Source organism: Falco cherrug, chromosome 8, assembly GCF_023634085.1.
Source record: "Falco cherrug isolate bFalChe1 chromosome 8, bFalChe1.pri, whole genome shotgun sequence".
Classification (NCBI taxonomy): domain Eukaryota; kingdom Metazoa; phylum Chordata; class Aves; order Falconiformes; family Falconidae; genus Falco; species Falco cherrug.
This window is the reverse complement of record NC_073704.1, coordinates 22,927,087-22,947,566: the sequence shown is the minus strand read 5'-3', so window position 1 is coordinate 22,947,566 and position 20,480 is coordinate 22,927,087. Positions and strand designations below refer to the sequence as shown.

Sequence of the window (20,480 nt, the reverse complement as noted above, 5' to 3'; positions counted from 1 at the left end):
TAGAACAATAAAATCTGGCAGTGCATTTGTCAAAACACATGAAAGTCTTAGGGCACAGGCTTTTTCAGTCATTGAGGAAGACTCTGAAACTGCTGTATGGGGGCAAGGTACCTTATCATTGTTTGAAAAACAGTCCTTTTGCCCCTCACATTCCTGTTGCACAACCCATACAATGCTTGTGGTCTGGAGCAGGGCTACCCTAGCACTGCAGAGCAGAGTCTGGCTGGGGCAGAGAGCGATTCCAGCTCTGCAGTTCTGCTTTGGACTGTGTAACCTGCTAAGTGGCCAGTCCAGCCATCAGTAAATTTTTCTATAGCTGAGCAATGGAAGATATTGTTCTAAAAGTTATTTTGGTGACATGAAGAGTGTGAAGTTTTCTATCAAATGAAGCGCTATTAATTCCCAGCCTGCTTACATCACCCCGTTACTTACTTATATCCAAATTTTGCCAAGCTAGGCATCAGTTAATAATCTGTGTCACAAGAGGTTACAATTAACTGGTTCAGGGTGGCAAAATCTCCTTGCAACTTTAAAAAAAAGTAGCGTGCATATTTTGAAACCATCTTTTGATGCTTATAAACACAGTAGCTGTAAACAGAAATTAAATATAAATGCATATACAAACTGGAAAATTCATGCAAATGGAGGAATTCATGGAAGACATGAAATCCCTTTCATATTAGATATAAATAATTTGTAGTGATTTTGAAAGAGAAATTTTACCCAATGCATATCGTAATGGATCTTATTTTTTCTCCCCCCCAGAACAAATTCCAAGGCATGGTCTTTGATTTTGTAACAAAACAAGCATTTGATATCAGTATCATGATACTTATCTGCCTTAACATGGTCACAATGATGGTAGAAACAGATGATCAGAGTGAAGACATGGAAAACATTTTATATTGGATTAACCTGGTATTTATTGTACTTTTCACTGGAGAATGTGTCCTGAAATTAATTTCACTTCGCCATTACTACTTCACTATAGGCTGGAATATTTTTGATTTTGTGGTTGTGATTCTCTCTATAGTAGGTAAGAGAAATTCATTTTTATGAAATCACTAAATCTGTGAAAATTGAAACATTTTTGGCATGTAAAGTCTATTTCTGTTTTGGTTCGACATTGTCACTAGGAAGTCTGACCATAATTTTTCTTTCTTCTGATTTCATATTATCCATAAAATAATGGATCAGTATAGTAAGAAACTTTTTAGCAATAGGTTTTCATTTCTCTAGGACCTGAAATTAGATCTTTGTTCTGAGTTCTGTAGAAATTCCTCAGCATAGAAACAAACTCACACATGAAAGTCAATTTTGATATAAACTGATGGTGGCAAGTGCAGGAAAAGAGTCCATCAATCCAAAATCCAAGAGCAAAATCTGTGCGGGACTGTTAGGCTCGCATGCAAGCACCCCAGACAGCAGGGTAAACCCTTAGATTGCTTCAGTTTTGTTTGATTCTGAGAGGTTTTAGGTGTGAGCTAGAGTGAGCAACTGGAGAAGCAGAGCTGAAGCAGAAGTGGTAATAAATACATGGCTCCACTAATCTTTGCTTTATCTATAGCACAGAGCCTAAAAGAACTTGAGTAAAATTTCTGTCATTTTAATTTCTCAGAGCTCCTTATATACAAATTTGTTTTGCCATTTTTGTTTGGATTTTTCATTAATACTAAACTTGTGGTCCATTATTTCATGTGTGATTAAGAAGTTGCAGTTCTCTTCAAACTTACATATTTTCTTTGAATACCATAACTTGATTACACAGCATTTTAATACTACTGTAAATATGATCTTTCCTTAGATTAACTGAGATTATATTTCTTACAGTTAAACAGAAAGCTGTTCTTCTGGTCTCAGCATTTGCTAGTCTACATACACTAGTTATCAGTTTGTCCTAAATTTTATATGTTTCTGCATCTATCTGCACATTTATGTAGTCATACAATTAATACTTAGAAATGTCATTGATGCAGTTTTTCATTATGCTGTAAATTACATCAGAATTTCTATTGGTATTTATGGGTTTCCAAAGCATACCAAACTGTAAAGGCCTTGTAAAAAGAGCTGAATGGCTAATTCCTAAAATCTGTTCAAATATTCTATTCTTTTTAAAGTTCTACAATGTTTGTAGGATAAATCTTTAGCAGTGTTTTTGAAATTTAATAATATTCTTTATTAATTTCATCTGGTTTTCAACAGGTATGTTCTTAGCTGAGATGATTGAGAAGTATTTTGTGTCCCCCACACTATTCAGAGTCATCCGACTTGCCAGAATCGGTCGAATCCTGCGCCTCATTAAAGGCGCTAAGGGAATCCGCACTCTGCTTTTTGCTTTGATGATGTCGCTTCCTGCTTTGTTCAACATTGGCCTGCTGCTCTTCCTGGTCATGTTTATCTATGCGATATTTGGCATGTCCAACTTTGCCTATGTCAAGAGGGAAGTTGGGATTGATGACATGTTCAACTTTGAAACGTTTGGCAACAGCATGATCTGCCTCTTTCAAATTACCACGTCTGCTGGCTGGGATGGTTTGCTAGCCCCAATTCTTAACAGTGGGGAGCCAGACTGTGACCCCCATAAAGACCACCCGGGGAGCTCCGTTAAAGGCGACTGCGGCAACCCTTCCGTTGGGATTTTCTTCTTTGTCAGCTACATTATCATATCATTCCTGGTAGTGGTGAACATGTACATTGCTGTGATTTTGGAGAACTTCAGCGTTGCTACTGAAGAAAGCGCTGAACCCTTGAGTGAGGATGACTTTGAGATGTTCTATGAAGTCTGGGAGAAGTTTGATCCCGATGCAACACAATTCATAGAGTTCAGTAAACTATCAGATTTTGCAGCTTCGTTAGATCCTCCTCTTCTTATAGCAAAACCAAACAAAGTCCAGCTTATTGCAATGGATCTGCCCATGGTAAGCGGTGACAGAATTCACTGCCTTGACATCTTGTTTGCTTTCACAAAGCGTGTTTTGGGGGAAAGTGGGGAGATGGATGCCCTCAGAATACAGATGGAAGATCGGTTTATGGCGGCCAATCCTTCTAAAGTCTCCTATGAACCAATTACAACCACATTAAAACGAAAACAGGAGGAGGTATCTGCTGTCATTATTCAGCGTGCTTTCAGACGTCATCTTTTAAGGCAAAAAGTCAAAAAAGTTTCATGTATCTTTAATCAGGATAAAGGTAAAGATGAGGACGATCTGCCCATGAAAGAAGATATGATTATGGATAAACTAAATGAGAACTCCACTCCAGAAAAAACAGATATGACCCCATCCACAACCTCCCCACCATCCTATGACAGTGTAACAAAGCCAGACAAAGATAAATATGAAAAAGACAAATCAGAAAAAGAAGATAAAGGTAAAGACAGCAGGGAAAGTAAAAAGTAACACAGAATTCTATTTGTGATAAACTGTTTACAGCCTGAGAAAGTATGTATTTGTGTCAACAGGACTCCTGTAGGAGGTACATGCCAAACTGACAGTTTTTACATAATATAAATATATATATAATTATATATATATATATAAAAAAGGTCAGTGCCTATAACAAGACAGTGACCCCTCGTCATCAAACTGCAGCTCTGTAAAACAGGGTAACATCTTGACAGGAGGTTGTTGTTTTTATTACCAGCTGACACTGCTGAAGAGAAGATAAAATGGCCAATCAGACTGTAGGGACCAGTTACAAAAGAAAGGTGCAAACCTATGAATCTCTGTGTTGAACATGAAACACACAGTACAAAAATTGTGTCCACTGTTTGCATTTCAACAGCCACATTTGCCATATTTTTACAAAAATCAGTGTTGGTGAACTTATCATTTTTTAATTCACAGGTTGTTTACTATTATATGTGACTATTTTTGTAAATGGGTTTTATGTTGGGGAAGGGGGTACGAGAACCAGGTGTTCTACTCTCGGATTCTCTATAATGTACAGACAGAAGTGATTTGCATGAAGGCATGCTGCACTTGTAGTTCATGCATGGAAAAACATGACGTCGCACAAAGCAGCAGAGTCTGACTACTTCCATGTTTCAGGGTGGCTCTATATTTTGAGGTGCTTACTAACAGTATCCATCTAGTATCCCATCCAGACAAATCTTAATGTGCCTGTAAAGTCCCATAGAGGCTAATAATAGAACAGATGTTTTATTTTTTCATAAGTCATTTAACTGTAGTTGAACGAACTCTGCGTAAAAAAATTTACTAAGGGTCATAAGAGCCCGTTTTTAAGTACTCCGTAGAAAACAGCTTACCTGAACTTGGGAAATTGAATTTACCAAAAACCTGCAAAACCTAAGGATTATGAAGTTGTTCTGCTTCACCCTGCAGTATTGTTTAGCCATCTTCTGCTCTCAGCAAGGTTGACATTGTATGTGTTGATTAAAAAAGTACCGTCTATGTAAATAGTTATTTTATCCCGTGGTGCATGTTTGAGCAAACAAATAATGACCTGTGCACAATATTTATTGCATCAAATATGTACCACAATAAGTGTAGTTTGCAAGCTTTCAACAGCTAATATGAAGTATTCTGTACCATTATAGATAGTTTGGAAGCTATCACTGATGCATGTTTATCTTGCCTTTGCTGCTGTAATTTTACTCCTTCCACTGTTAAAAGTCTAATATGGGAAGCCATATCTCAGTGGTTAAGTGAAACAAATTGTTCAATCGGTCATCATTCTTTCATGACATCAAGCAATAGTTTGCAGCTAATTAAAAGCTTCTTGCTTTGCATTCTAAAATTTTAAGTGACTACTGTACGGTGTATAGTCAGACTGTACAGGATATGTTGCAAACTGCTTAATCTGTTGAAAAATACATGGATAGAATTTTCTAAGAAAATATAAATATTGTAAAAAATACCATTTTATTTTATTTTTCAGCGTTTTGTACATAAAATAAGAAATGAGAATTATCTTCAGGTTGATGTCACTGTCACTTTTGTTACTTTCTATCCATAGCACTTTTTAATTCAAGAACTTCACTAACTAAGAAACAAAGGAAAGAATGGGGTAGCTTTAGGTTTCTGCTTTTTTATTAGTACTGTATTTTTGCACACATTTTAATGTGAAATAAGTTTCAAACTGATTCCAAAATGCACTTGCTTCCAAATAGATATAACTTGTAATTGAAATGTGGTGGGGAAGATTTGTTTAAAATTCTAGCACTGCCTGCATCAGAAGTTTCAAGGTAGTCTTTTATTCATGAAATCTTTACCAGTGTTTGTTTACATAGACTATTCTTATTCTTGTCGATTCATGCTGCACTAGAACTGTTCTAAATATAATATGGGATCCACAATGTTGTTTTCTTTTCCACAGGAATTAAATAGCAAACTTGTATAATTGATCACATCAGGACATTTTGTGTTTCTTACACAAGCAAAAATTTGATGTTGACTCCTCCTTTTACAAAAATATTGACTTGTGTGTCGGTGAACTGCATGCAGGAAAATGCTATTACCATAAAGAACAGTAAACCACATTACAGTTGAGCCAAAAGAATAAAGACTTCATTTTTTATTGTATTTATTTGTTCTGTCTTTGTTTTCATTACTAAAAACTATTGGCTGTCAAGAGGTGCTATGAAAATAAGATATGAATCTATAAAGTGAATCTTAGAAATAAGGAGTAGCGATTAACTCATAATAATAATCTGCAAAAAGTAAAAATTTGAAGCCATATGCTTTCAGAAAGATCTTTAACATGATTTCAATGAACAATCTTCCCATTATTAATCCTATTTAAAGATATTCTTTAGTAGGATAATGTTTATGTGTACATAATGCCTAACCCCCTTTTTCATGTCAGGTATTCATAGACAACTAGAAAAACACATGTTAAAGAAAGTAGCTATCAAGGCTGCAAACCAGTGTGCATAATTTCAATGATATTTTAACATTTTAAGTGAAGAATTATCTTTGTGTTATAAGAATAATTTTGTTTACTACATAATTTGTAAAAAAAATTACTTTGCTTTAAGATATGAGGGGTGGAAGTCAGGAGAAACTGCTGGAAGTTTTAGTAAAGCATCAAATTCATAGGGTTTTTATTAATCTTAGGGTGCTGAATGCCAATTATAATGTGAAAAATCCTATAATTTTAAACTTCTGTGGCGAATTTACAGACACTACTATTCACTGTCAGGGAGCTGGCATACGTATCGGTTGATGCGTACATACCCATGGAAAGGCTGATAGCAGAATACAGGAGACGGGTGTAGAACAGGCATTGCAAGAGCGGTGGCAGTGGAACTGAGAAGAATTTTGAATTTTGGGGGAAATAATATAAATAAGTATTTATTGTATCAGTCTTGTCAGTCAGCTAATCTGTCTCCACTTTACAGAATCCCTCATGAGATGCTTGGAAGTATGTTGGAAGAATGCCTAGTATCGAAGTGTTTCTTTTTGCCCTAGCAGGGCTTCCTATGCTTTGAGACACAAAGCACCTTCCGGAAAAAGTGAGCGACAAGAAATTGTCATTAGTCTTTCTTTCGACTGTGACATATGACCATCTTCTCGACACATTAAAATGGGAGTTCATTTATATTGTTGCAAAGTCATCTCTGATGCCATAAAACATGCTAAAATTGGTTCTGAATAAAATAGCACTTGTGACCCTGAAAGCAAGAAAGCTGAATTTTTAGGTAGCTGTCCTATTAGAGTACTATTTCTAAAACCAGATTGCCTCTGTTGTAAATGTAAAGTAATGCCCTGAAGGCAGGATACAGTGAACAAATTAAAAGCTAAGAAAAACACGTACAAGTGCTAACAAACATCCTAGGGGGTGCAGCCGTGTCAGTATGAAGTATCGGGAAAAGCAGAGGCACCCAGCGGCGTGTGTGCGGCGGCAGCCGCAGCTTCGGGTGCAGATCCCGTGGGACGCACCTGCAAAGGGAGCCGCGGGGTAGTGAGCGGCCTTCACCTGTGCCCCCGCGGGTCTGAGGCCCCGCGGCCCCGCCGAGCTGAGGCAGCGAGCTCTCGGGCTGCAGCGTTGCAGTGGGACGGTTTAGCTCTGCCGGTGCGAACAGCGAGGGCAGGGTGGGCAGGGGCCGAGATCCCGGGCGGTGGCAGCATCTGAAATGCCGTGATTGCAGCGCCAACGGGATGGGCGTTTGGTTGGTGTTGCGGGGGGAAAGCTATGGAATAAAATGCAGATACATCTATTTGTGCGAATTAGACGAGAAAATCATCGCTGTGCTTCTTGCAGGGATTTATACTTCACAGAAGACTCCTGCAAATAAAAAATAATTAAATTTCTCAAACCTGAGGCGCAGGTATGGTTTTGCATGCGCGCCCCCCCCCCCCCCCCCCCTTTTTTTTTATTATAGCTGTAGGTGTGCGAAGAACACCCGCTCACGCACCCAAAGGCAGCCACGCGCGGATGCCCCCCCGCGGCGCGGAGCCTCGGCAGCCCCCCGCTGCTGTAACGCGGCCGCGGCCACCGCTCCCTGCGGCCGGCTCTCCGCGGACCCCTCCAGCGCAGCGGCGGGACACCCCCGGCCCGGCGGCCGCCGCCCGGCTTCCCCCCGCCGCCCACCGGGACGCGGCGCCCTCGGCCGAGCTTGCGGGTCGGCCGCCGGCCCCGCCGCCACAGCGCCGCCACCCGGCCGCGCCGCGCCCTGCACCTGGCGCAGCGCCGCCCGGCCCCGCGCGCGGCAGGGAGCGGCCGGGGTGAGGGCCGCCGCGCGGGCGGGCAGGTAGCGCGCGCCCGCTCCCAGCCCGCGGCCGTCGGGCGCCTCAGGACCCGCCGCGCCTGCAGCCGCCGGGGGCCGGTAAGGGCAGCGCGGGCGGGGCGGCGGGACGGGGGCTGCCCGCGTCCCGGGGGGGTCCCGGGGGGGGCAAGCTCGGGCCGGGAGGCGGGGGCCGCGCGCAGCCCCGGCCCAACGGCTGCCCCGGGCGGCGCGCGGCGGCAGGTGGGGGCGGCCCGGGGGGGCGGCGAGCGGCGGCCGCCGGGAGCGCTCGGTGCCGCCCAGCCGCGGAGCCCGGGGCGGCGCTGGAGGCGGGGGACCGGCCCCCCGTTGCTCGCGCTGCTGTGGCGGCCGGCGCAGGGCCGATAGACCCGGGCGGGGGCAGCCCCCGCGGGAGCCGCAGCGTGTCAGGCCAGGGCCGCCAGCGCGCCGGGCGGCTGCGCCCGCAGAGGGCCCCGTTAGCCGGGGCCGGGGCTCAGCGGGGAGGGGGACGGACCCCCGCAGCGCGTGGACGGCGCCCAGCGGCGGCAGCGGTCGGCGAGTCACGGGCTCTCGTAGCACCGCCGGCCGCCCGGAGCCGTGCGGGGCGAGGCGGGGCGGCTCGCTGCACCCCGGCGGGGCTCCGCTGTCCCCAGGCGCGGCGGGCGCCCCACAGCCCCCGCTCGCAGCGCAGCCGCTCCGGTGGGCGCCCGAGCCGGCCCGCCCCGCCCCGCCACACGGGTGCCGGCCCAGCGGCCCGAGGGGGCGGCTGGCGACCAGCCGGGGTAGCCACAGCTGCCCGCCGGGATGGCAGAATGACTAGGGAGCGTTTCGTGCGGCTGCAGTGGCTCTGGGGAAACCTGCGCCGTGTGCCGGCCCTGCGTGAGAGGCGTGCGGTAAATCCGCCTGAGCGCGACGGGCTCCGGAGCAGCCGGTACCAGCGGTTCGTTCTTGGCCTGAAGCACCTTCTGCACGGAGCAGGCAGGGGAGGCAGGCGGCGGGGCAGGGCAGCGCCTGCCGGGGCCTGGCACAGCTGAAGAATTAACGGATTGCTTCAGGGTGGCCGGTACCGTGTGCCTTCAGTCCTGCCGGTGAGTTGTGCCCACCTGGTTTTGCGGCTCTGAGTGATGAGGGTCTGTTTTACCGGGAGATTTGTCAGCTGAAGTCCACCACAAATGATTGCGCATCCACATCTGTGGCTTTTGTTTCATCAGCGTGCAGATTGAAGAATGGATTTTTTTACATACTATGTGTGGAAAATATGAAGCTCTAAGAAGTTTGTAAATTTTAATAAGTTTACTCTGTAAAGCGGTAAAGTAAATGAAGACACAAGGGTAGTAGAGTGGCATACTCTAGGGTGACTCCAGGATGACTTCTGTGCTTTGTAGTCTTGTCAGAGGAAAGCAAGCTATAGCGATGTCAAAAATAGCGTTTTAAAAACTGACTATAAGGAAAGGTCTGCCCTTTCTGTATGCCTGTTCTTATCTGTGGTTTTTGGTTTAATGTTATTTTTGTGTTTATTGTATGAAGTGTAGTTCAGGCTCACCCAGCAACATACCTGGGTAGGTGAGGGCAAGTCACAAAAAATGTCTGTCTTTTGTTTAAGATAGAGCATTCAGTAAAGAGCAGGAAAACCAGAGAACTCTGAGAGATTGTTTCAGTTTATCTTTGTGATGAAGCATCCTTTATTTTAAAATAAAGCTTTTACCATGAAATAAACAGAACTTTATGCAATGTGTAGCATAAGTTTCATTGAACCTAGAGAAGTCTATCTGTAATTTGAGTTAGGGAGTCCCAGAATTCTGGAATATTAAGGCACTTAAAACTAGGCTGGCTTCTTCACTCTGTGGGAGCCCTTACTTGTGCAATAGACTGAGAAGCGTTTGCAGCATGCAGCGTTATCTTGCTGTGAATTTATGGTCGTTGTGTGTCCTGTGCTGTACTGTTTAGATTTTGGATTCTGTCAGGTGTTTCTAATGACAATTTAAAATTATTTCCTGCCTTTGTGATTGCATAGCGACGGCTGGGAGGGAAATAAGCGATAAGCAGCTGCAGGAGGGTGTAATTGTGTCCTTACAACACACATCCACTATTGTAAATTGTCGTACTTTGGAAACAAAAGGGCTTGTAGAGAGGCAACAGATCAGAGTACAGCCTGGTTTGTGTTTGTCACATCGATGGTACAGCAGTAGAAGTCGCTTACTTCAACCGCAGACAGATGTTATAGCACTGATGTAAATACATCGATCTATTTGTTCAAAGTGGAGATGGGGGTGAATGGGGCTGAGCTGTGGTTTGGTTTCTTTTCTAAATAGCTAAATATAAATAAGGGAATCTCCTACAGGTTGGAGATAATGAGTAATTTAGAGAAACAGTGAGCCAGAGGACAAGGAGGGTTGAATATCCCTGGCAGTGAAGACATCTGCCTAACGTTTCTATGAATCTGAGAAATGCAGAGCATCTGTATTACTGAAATAATGACTCATCAAAGAGGTGCAGTGTTAAGTGAAGGACTGATAGAGGCAGATAAAATGAGCTAGAAGATTAAACATTTTCCTGAGTTTTTTTACTATTTGTAGTATAATACTAGTTTCTTACTCCGCAGCCCTTTTTCCTCAGCAGTCACCTCTTAGGAAAAGACACTTGTATTTTTACTAATTCTAAAAACTTGGCAAATTAAGAATGCGCGCTATTCTGAACATAAAATTTTACCTTTAAGTGTTGCATGCTTAACTGTTTCACTTGATGGTAAATTGCTTGACTTCTTGAGTTCAATTTAAATACATTTGCAATTTTTGCAAGTCATAATAAAGATGCAGGTCACCTGCCCACCCCCTACCCATCACTGGAAGTGCCTTCTATTACTCTAAAATATCCTCAGCTATGTGATGATTTGTCCAAGCATTTCACAAGAGCTGTGCAGTTCCGTGCCAGGGTGTGCAGGCTAGGTCAAAAAAGAGAGTGGGCATGGCTAAACTGGGGTTAGGTGCCCTAATCTGTGCTCTGAGTTAATCAAAACTAATTGCTTTGATTGATACTAGGTTCTGTATAATGTGTTGTCTGATAAGCAAGTGGTGTTAGAACAAATGAAAAAGTATGTATTTAAGAACACGTGAAAAAGAATGTATTTTTTAATTAATGGTTCTGTAGAGCCATCTGGAACCAGGAACCAGTTTGCAGAAACTTGTACTTAGTTTCCAAGGTTTCTTTTTAAGGCAGTTGTCATAATCTGATATTTAAGTAGTTATAATGTTAAAAGAAAAATGTGTTTCAAATATATATTGAGATGGCTTCGATGTGCAGAAGCAATTTTGGCAGTTACTCTTATGGAAACCTGTTTTCTCCAGGGTTCTTCCTAACTTCATTCTTGTGTTACAAATCAGCATATGGCCTAGAGGTTGCATAGTTCAAACAGCATTTTTATGCAGTATTCTTCATGTGGGGCGCTTGAGACGTTTTGTATCATATACATATTTGACAGGAAAATAAATAGCGCCTCTTTAGACTGTAACGGGGTGCTGAAAAGGGTATGCTTGATACTATGAATTCCATGTTATTACATGAATCCTTTGATCAGCCTGTTGACTTTTTTTATTCATACTTCTGGGGACTGTGTTCAAGCAGGAATTGCATGACTAGGTTTGCCAGTGATTTTTCATTTTGCTTTGAAGTGCCAACAGCCTTCTCAAAAGGCATGATATTCCATTTTAATATCAAATGTTAATGTTTTGTTACCTGAGAACGTGGATACAAAGGGCAAATTGCAGGTATAACTAACCTTGAAATAATGTTTTAAACATTTGTATTATAAATCTTGCTTTATGCAGTCTGGTTTATGCCATGTTCTTTTTTTATGTATGCTTTGCATAAAGTGCTATAGTTTTTTAAAAAAAGATCTGTTTATTGTCCTATGTGTAGATGGACTGAGCAATGTAAGTCATTAGTGCATGCTTTGTACCAAGTGTACCTGGAAGAGACATATGCGGAAGTTGGTGTTCTTGCATTGTGTATAATACATCTTAAAAAGTAATCATATGAGCTGGTTTTAGTGAAAATTTGCAAAATACTTTTGTAAGGAGAGTTTGGAAATTAGATTTGAAGAAGCATTTTGTTTTCAGGCTGAAAATGCCCAAGCATTTTTGATACAAAAACCTGGACTACTGGTAATTTCCCAGCAGACATGTTTCTGTTATAGCCTTGCTATGTCATCACTGGCAGTTTTTACAGTTCCCATGGCAACGAGGATTTTTGATCTGCAAATACTGTATATGGTTTGAGGGGGTATAGATTTTCTTTATTACTGAAGAAATTTTGATTCATGAAAGCTGACCAGCTGTGCCCTCCCCGCCGCCCCCCCCCCATCCCTCCCCTTAATAATTTGTGTGTTGCCAGTAAGCTTATGTGTAAACATGAACTATTTGACAGGAATACAGTTACCAGTTCTAATTTTTGACATAGTATAAGAGATGGTGGAAAATTTGTAAAGACTTACTGTAGTGATAGCAGGGAAAATGTCTCATCTTCCAGGTGGAGTCTTGACAAACAGGAGACCATTGTATATGCATATAAATTTGTATGTGTATGTATTTGTGAACATTGTATATGTGTATAAAGAGTAATGAGAGTTAAAGTTGCTCAGGCTTTGCCTTGGCTTCTGCTAATGTTTACTTTGGCTTGGACTGATTTCCAAGGTGCATTCATAAAATATTTACTTTTAAAATGGACTTACATATATTAACTAGAGAATCTCAAAATCCTGTATCTGATTCACAAACTAAAATTACTTCACAGTGGCACTACTCTTGCGTGATTTTTTGTGTGTGCCTGTCCTTCACCTTCTCAGATGAATACATGGGCTGGTATGGGATGTTTGGGAGGTATCCTGAACCAAATAGGTATAGGATAGAGTAACTTGTGCTTGGGGCATGAGTCTTTTTTTTTTCCTAAATTAGATAGGTTTTCTATGTTGTTTTTGAGCATTCATTCCAAAAAAAGAAGCCAATTCAGATTTGTCGAGTTCCTTCCACACCCTGTTGGTTTAGTTTGGGGTGGTTATTACTGGGGTTGAATGGGTTTTGGTTGTTTTTTGGGGGTGTTTTTTGGGGGTGTTTTTTTTTGTCGTTGTTGCTTTTTTTCTTTGTGACTGGTAAAAGAGAAAATGGGAATGACGTAGTTACTGAAATAAATGGCATAGGTAAACTAGGCAATTACTGTTTATGATGGAAAAATCTGTGAATAGTGTATCTAAGACAAATATTTTTATATCTGAAAGGGTGTTTAGAGATGCATTAAAACAAATTTGGAAAGTAAAGTCTGCTGCCAGTGGCCTGCTGGTCTTCATGTGATTTGGGCTGTGAGACCTCTGTCTTCCCGTGCTGCTGTTCACCACACACACGTAGGATTATTATGGAATCATGAAAATGGAAAAATGCTGCATTGAACTCTGCATCTGAAGCTACTTATCCAAAGACATGTAGTTCTGCTGTAGAAGTACTGTACTGGAGTAGGGCAATCTAGTATTTAGGTAATAACTTCATCCAAATGCCGGTTTGTAAAAGATTTTTCTGTCACTAGTGTATGTCGTAGCTGTGACAAAATAACTTGCATATACATGAGAGAGAAATCGAGCTTAATGCCCATACCCAGGCATGAATACCCTGGATGCATATCAGTTTTTTCAAGTGAAGCTAGAAGTTCTGAAATGACTAATTTACTTTTTTTCTCCTCTTCCCCCCCACTCCCAATGGCCTTCTAGGAGATAGTTTGAACATGGTGGGTGCATGGTAGGTAGTCCCTTATCATGAAGAACAACTTTCAAGTCAATTCAGTGCTAATGTTGAAAAAAAAGCGTATAGCCTGCAGTTGTATATATTCAGAATGATGTATGTGATTCTGGATCGTTCTTATATTTGTGAATTCAAGGAAACAAAGGTATGAAACCTGGAATTTTTAGCATATGTCTGCAAAGATTTGTGGGGACTGATAGCACCTGGCAGTGTATTGCATACCACCTCCCTCCCCGCCTCCCAACGCAACCTCAACCCATTTATTAGAGCTTGAAGGTTTATTTTGATATTTTTCTGGCTTTGCTTGTAATACTAGGCAGTACAGGTTTTCATGGAACAATTTGTCCAGTGCTCCTTGAGAATTCAGGAGAAAAGGTAGTTGCTGGCTTGGGCTTCATGTTTGAGAAATGTGCAAAGTTTAGGAGAAAGGGATCACTTAAACGCAATTAAAGAATGCAAAGAGTTGTGAGTTGCAATGTCAGATATTTTCCATAGTATATGGAGAGGATGTGAGGCTGGTGATGCTGCGTAAAACTGGATGAATATGTCAAACAGCTTCTGCATTTCTGTTGAGACACGTTGAGTTGTTGAGGCTGTTAAGGACTGACATTGCGATGACATAATCGCTGACCCCATATTATTCTGTTATAAATCCTCTGGTTGCAGTCTCCACTGTTCCTCAGCATGTGTGGTTCACACTTAAGGGCTTTGCCGATAAGCTCCATCACCATTTCCTACATAATGGAAACCAAACAGTAGTGCTGTGTGGGGGCCAGCTGACTCCCTGAGTGGAGATGGAGGCTGGAGAATACACCTCATCCCTAAGAACTTGTTTGTCTGGTTGGTGTCATTGGCATACTGTGCACTCATTGCTAGGCTGTCGTTACGGATCAAAATTAAATGAGGTAGTGACTCATTTACAGGGACATACACCGTTTTTGAACAGGTCAGATGCTGCATACTGTACGTGTGTTCTTATGCTTGTGTACAAGAAATACTGCGCATCCTAATGTTTCCCTATTAGAAGAAGGGAAACAGTCCATATGTGAAACATCTTATCTTATAACTTATGTATATAGTGGTAGCACTTGTCCTGCGTGGGCAATGGAAAAATAAGCAAAAAGATTTCTTAACTGCAAGTATTCACTAGGTGTCAGTGCATGATCACACTGAACTGATGTTCTCACAGTTCTTTGATGATTGTGGTGTCTCCCTTTTGTACAGGGATTTTTAAAGAAAATGCCTACTTCTGTCTCCAGCATGCAGCTTGGATTGAATTTAAAAATAACTAATGATTAGTAGTAATTAATTCAGTCTTGTTTTGGGGAGCAGCCTGATAAAAATGCTGATTCTAATAAAAACCAACATGTTTTGTGCTTAATGAAAGGTAATTTAAAGACTTAAAATGGCCAGTGTTGATCATTATCCAGCTTTCTTGTCAATATCTGCTATATTGCTAATCAAGCACTTGGTGATACTGCTGCTGATCCTGGGTGTGACTAAAATTCCTTTTAAGATGAGGCAAAATGACAGTTTTCATAGTGATACATGATCTGTAACACAAACACATTCACTTAATTATTTGCAAAAATATTATTTTCCTTAAGGGATGTAAAAGGTCAAGTCTGTAAATGTAGTTGAAGCAGAGGAAAACCTCAATGAATACAGCTAAAATTGCCTGGTTTCCTGTAAGGAAATCTTCTTGATCTCTTGCCGTATAATGTCACTAGAATGAAATATCCTGTTTATTGAAGTATCTCATATTACTTGCATCTCAGTATTATTTTTTTTTTATTATTATCTTTAAGCAGATTTAAGTTCATAATATTTAGCCTAGTTTTAGTGATATATGATTAGGGAATGTATCTTTTCAATCTATAGAGTGATCAGCATTCATCTAAAATTTTAGGTTTTGAGAAATGGGTATTTTCTGTCTTATATGTAAAAGTATTTGGTTAGAACTGTACATTAGTAGGTTAAAATAGCAAAAAATTGTCATTCAGCTGATAAATGCAAATATTTGAAATGGCTCCCTTGTGTCTTGCAGTTCATACTGACCTTTTCCTATTGTATTTTAACCATAGCACTTAGTGAATGGTAAAAATATTCACACGTTTTGCCCTCTTATATCAAATCTATTTACGAGTGTGGCCTTTTTTAGCACTACTCCCTGGTACCCTAAGGGAAGCGTTAATACCTGTGGTAATAGGTAAGAGGAGTTAGTTTGGTTACAATTACACATTTTTTGACTTGAGCTTAACATGATATTGCTACCTATTCAGTATGTAGCAGAAATACCGATGTGATTGTTTGACAGCCGACCTTCAGCATTTTCCCTATTGTTGTAGCTGTATGAGGACTGTCTTTGGTGCCATCTTTGTTTAGTCATGCCACTTCACTGTCAGATAGAAACTATCTGATCATCAGACAAAGGCATATTTCTTCCACCCTGATGTCCCTCCGGTTACATCATGCAGTGACATTTAAGCACTGATCTTTCATCATGGGACGCAGCTACCTGCCTGACCAGATACTAAGACAAGTTCTGATTGAGCTTGTACAAGAACTCCATAAAAGATAAGGTAGGAAGACTGTAAAGATTAAAATAGACTGTTGTCTAACATACACCTCTCCCTTACACAGATATGTGGAATACTAACACATGCAAGAAGTTCTAAATAAAGGAGAGCTTGAGTGACTTCGCATTGCGTATGACTCTGACTTTGTGTCTCTGAACATTGCATGAAAACCCATCCTCCAGCTTGAATTGCTCATTAATTTCAACAGATTATCTATTCAAAATGATGCAAAATAAAGCAGATTCTGTCACTGTCTTAAAAATTGTTCCTAACTGAGGCTTAATTATGTATAAGAAGTGCTGATTTTTGTTTTTAATGACGACTTCAGGATTCTTCCAGGACCTCTCTTCAGAAGTTGATCTGTCTGAAAAGAGCTCTCTCTGCCCAATGACAAAATTTTAATCTTCCCTTGTTTGACATGTCTTGAGAAATTTGTTTAAAATAATTCCTGGTGCTTGCTTTCTACTGTCCTGCTTTTCAGTGCCAACTGTGACATTCTGTTGGTATGGTTCCTTTGAAGTTCATGATTCTGCTAAGCATTTTCTTGCAGGCCTACCGAAGGTGATTAAAAAGGCATTTGCAACTCAGGAAATCAATTTGATGGATCTCTGCAGCTGCAACTTTTGGAGTAATACATACTGTGTTTTTAGCACAGAAAATGGAGCTTGTGTCTCTGCAAAATATGCAAAGAGAAATTCCATCATCCTGCATTTTGCTGGGGTTTCTGCCTTGCCGAAATGGACATACTAGCACAGTAGGATGTCTGAATTTCTGACCTTTAAAGTATAGGCAGCTGTGTGCACTGAGAATCCAAACCACTAAGCCCTCTTCTGTGGGTGGACTCTTAACGTAATAGGATTTTCTCTTTCACCAATGATAGACAGGTACTTGTTTATTATAGTTGACAGCACTTCCTAAGAAGGTGAGAGACTTGGTTACTGTTCTTTCCTTAGCCTGAAATTGTTCAAATCCACACCTGAATCTTCCAGAAATGTACCATAATTGACAAGCTGTAAAATAATTTGGGGAAGATAGTGCTAAGCAAGGGTCTGTCTTTTCTTTAGGAGGATATTGGATGGAAAGGAGTATAACACTCTAACCTAACAGTGGGCCATTCAGTTGTGTGGAGGGATAGTTGGGCTTTCTTGTTCACAAGATTGTTTTGGAAATGGGGACTAGACCCCTGTTCTCTTCTAGAAATCTTTCGCAAGTCTGTATGTGAAGACACAGGTGGATTGTTTGCAGAGCACTGTTCTTTGGTGCAGCTGAAGTTCATGTCACTTGGGAAATGAGTACATTTTAATTTATCAGCAAAACTATGCACCAAAATCTTGAACTCCACCTCAGCTACAACAGAGCAAAAAGGTAAATAATGACCTTTCTTGTTGCAAGAAGCATGACAGATTAGCACATGCAGAATTTCTGAAAAGGCAACTGATCTCTCATATAATTTCTTTAGGGCTTTTTTCAGCTCTGCTGCTTACAAGCTTTATATTTGTTTACTTTTCATTCAGTAGCTTAATTGAATGCTGTACTGATCATCTGGTAAGATTAAAGATCTTTACCCAGTGGCAATGTGATATATAAGTTCTTACGTTTGTTGCATGTATGATGGTGAATTTTACCTTAGAGAGACAATTATGGTTGTTTTTTTGTTTGTTTGTTTGTTTTTTTTAATGCCTACTAGAAAAAACATAAATGGTACAGGTGAAAAAATGGCTGCAAGAAAGCAGTAATAGTGAAAGGATGGTAAGTACTGGTTAGTTATGTGTCCTTATGGACTGGATGTGATTTTCTTAGATGTTCTCTTTCTGTGTCTATTTTGGGGAGCTATGCATCAGCAGCACTGGGGAAAACCAGTGAGTGCTATCGATAACACCGGTGCATGTCCTTTCTTAAAAGTATGCATGGGGTAAAGGAGGAGCTCCTTCAATGACTTCTGGAATTAAATTTTGCACAAGTATATTTAAAAATGTAGTACTTGTATTGGTAGAAATGCAAAGCAGTGTTAGGGTTTTTTTAACCAGAAATTTGGTTACGAACCCAACCCCCCCCCATGTTTTATGCTCGTATAATGTACTTGAGGACCAGATTCACCAGTTGGTCTCTTCTCTTTGATCGCTGGTTGGCACATGGATGTGCAGAAAATCAAAAATCTGGTGCAGAAGAAGGGTGACCCTCAGATATTAGTGTAGCCTCATGAGCTGTCTAGTAGTATACCTGATTGTGGGCAGTCCCCCAATATTAACTGTGCCTGAGTATAAGGCTGGTTTTAAGTGAATGCAACCAGTATGTGAGGCTGAGGACAGGGTAGCTGTAGAGTCATGCATGAAGCTGGGCTGGATGGAGAGAGCAGAAAGATGTAGGGAAAAACCGAAATAAGAGGTGCAGGACACTGCATGTGTTTGAAAACAGGATGGTAGCACACATGGCATAATTTATCAAATAAAAATTAAATTGATTTTTAATTTTGTTCTTTGAAAAATGAGAGATGCCCACAATGCTGACTTGGGGTCAGCATCAAATGTTTGGAGGGAATGAATGTTGGTATTAACCCTGTCCTTAACGTTTTTCACCTTTCCTGTCTGAATGAAATGTTTTTTACTAACTGCAGTATAACTACTTACGCTTAGTATATTTTGCTTCATACGTTTATGTCTTTGGACTTTTTATTATGTTGTAGTACTCTCTTCAATTAAGATTTATGAAAGAACTATTAAAGACTGTAAAAAAAGGAAAAATATTTATATCTGATTTAATAAACTTCCAAGAATATTTGAATACCCGCACATATGATCTCTCAGATAAAATTTCAAGTATTTTCTCTAAATGCAGGCTCAGTAACATCTGTGGGAATCAATTACCATGAGCATTCCATGTAAACCATGCTTGCTTTTGAATAGGAACTTTGATCCCATGACAGCAATACAGGTATTAAATGATGTTGAGTTCCTTCATCAAGAAAATCCTGTGTTCGTCACCCTAAAAGGGGGGGTGGGGGTAATATACATTATATTTTTCATGTATGGTCTTTGGTTTATTAAGGTAATAATTAATTACAATCTCCAGGCATCCTAGGACACATGGAGGCTTATTTTTTTCAGACATCTTTAGGCATAATTGCCAGCTAGGTCAGAACTGGATTGACTCAAAATCAGCTTAAAGGTTTCATCCAGTTTGTGCATTAGTAGTGGAAGAAGGAATATAAAAAGAAAAACCAAAACAAAAAACGAAACTCGCCTAACCTGCAAAACAAGCAGAAAGAAAAAGAACCCTTATTAATCCATCAGGTACTCGGTTGTGGTGACTAAGTAAAATCTCATAAGGCGCCTGTCATAGCAGTGAAAAGTGGTACTCCTCCCTGACCTAGCTGTCAGTCTGCGTCTGTGTTCCTTCCAAACGGGGTAGTACCTCATCTTTTCTTACCGTGCTGTGCCAGCATTATGCTCTCACTGAAGCAGATATGGCTGAAACCCAAGAATTTTTGTTACAGCTAATGAAAACTAGGTTAATAAACTTGTTCAGGTTTACTTAATTTTGCCTTTCAGTCGTGAAGTCTGGATTATGGTTCAAAAGAAACTTGTTTTTAAAGTCTGATGTTTTAGGCTTGTGGCTGTTATTTAGTTACAAAAGTCGATTCCTGATTTTGGGAAGAAATTACCTGGCTTAGTTGTTGGTATGTAAATAATTGGAAATAATTTCCATGCTAGAAAGCTGCTTTATAAGATAGTCACAGATGAATTAATGAAAATCCATGTATACTCTTGTGCAGAAGTTCTTTGCTTGCCTTTTCTCTTGTCATTTATTATACCACTTTTGATTTCACTGAAGGCAGATGACACTACTTGAGTTGATTAAAGGAATATAAATGGAGGTTGGTAAGTGGGTGGGAGTCTGAAGAAGCTGAAATTTATGTAACTTGCATTTCTAAGAGGTGAAAATTAGTCTGCCTTGAATGTGTTTCTCAATTTTACCCTCGGATTTGTTTCCACCTGGCACTATTTTTGTGGAGGTTGCTGTTTGTGTTTTTGGTATTTGTTTTGTTTTGTTTTGTATTGTTACACAAGCTATGTTTGTTTGGTTTTTTAAGAGGAAAGGAAAGTTTGTTTCGGTTTTGCTTGGCTTTGTTTATCAAGGAGTAAAGAGGAAACTGACTGTTGTCACAGAGGTGCTGCAGTACTGTTTTTCTTAAAGCTAGGGAAGGTACTAAATCACTCTGCTTTCAGCCTCACCACCCCCACCCCCAATCTTAGAATAGTTTTTAGAGCTCCTTGATAGATAAATCTTCCTAAAGTAAAATGTATTCAAGTGGCAGATCCACTGACCAGTATGGTCGATTTCTGGCAACCTTGTGTGCCATATAGAAAGGGCTTGGTTTGTTACTGTTCTGACTTGGAGCAAACACTCTTTGGCACAGCTGCTTCAGAGACA

At 40.8% G+C, this 20,480-nt stretch overlaps 2 protein-coding genes across 3 annotated transcripts in view; both read left to right on the top strand.

Annotated features, from left to right (window-relative positions):
* Nucleotides 1–5,543, top strand: part of SCN2A (sodium voltage-gated channel alpha subunit 2) — an 80,891-nt gene extending 75,348 nt beyond the window's left edge. Inside the window, exons 26-27 of the mRNA XM_014282933.3 lie at nt 766–1,036; nt 2,203–5,543. Of these exons, the coding sequence (XP_014138408.2) occupies nt 766–1,036; nt 2,203–3,398 (1,467 nt within the window). The 3' untranslated portion in view covers nt 3,399–5,543. The remainder of the gene's footprint in view (nt 1–765; nt 1,037–2,202) is intronic.
* A 2,140-nt stretch (nt 5,544–7,683) lies between these two features.
* Nucleotides 7,684–20,480, top strand: part of CSRNP3 (cysteine and serine rich nuclear protein 3) — a 111,825-nt gene continuing 99,028 nt past the window's right edge. For both annotated transcript variants that reach the window (XM_055717785.1, XM_055717786.1), the window contains exon 1: nt 7,684–7,789. The gene's annotated coding sequence lies outside the window, so the exon portion shown is untranslated. The remainder of the gene's footprint in view (nt 7,790–20,480) is intronic.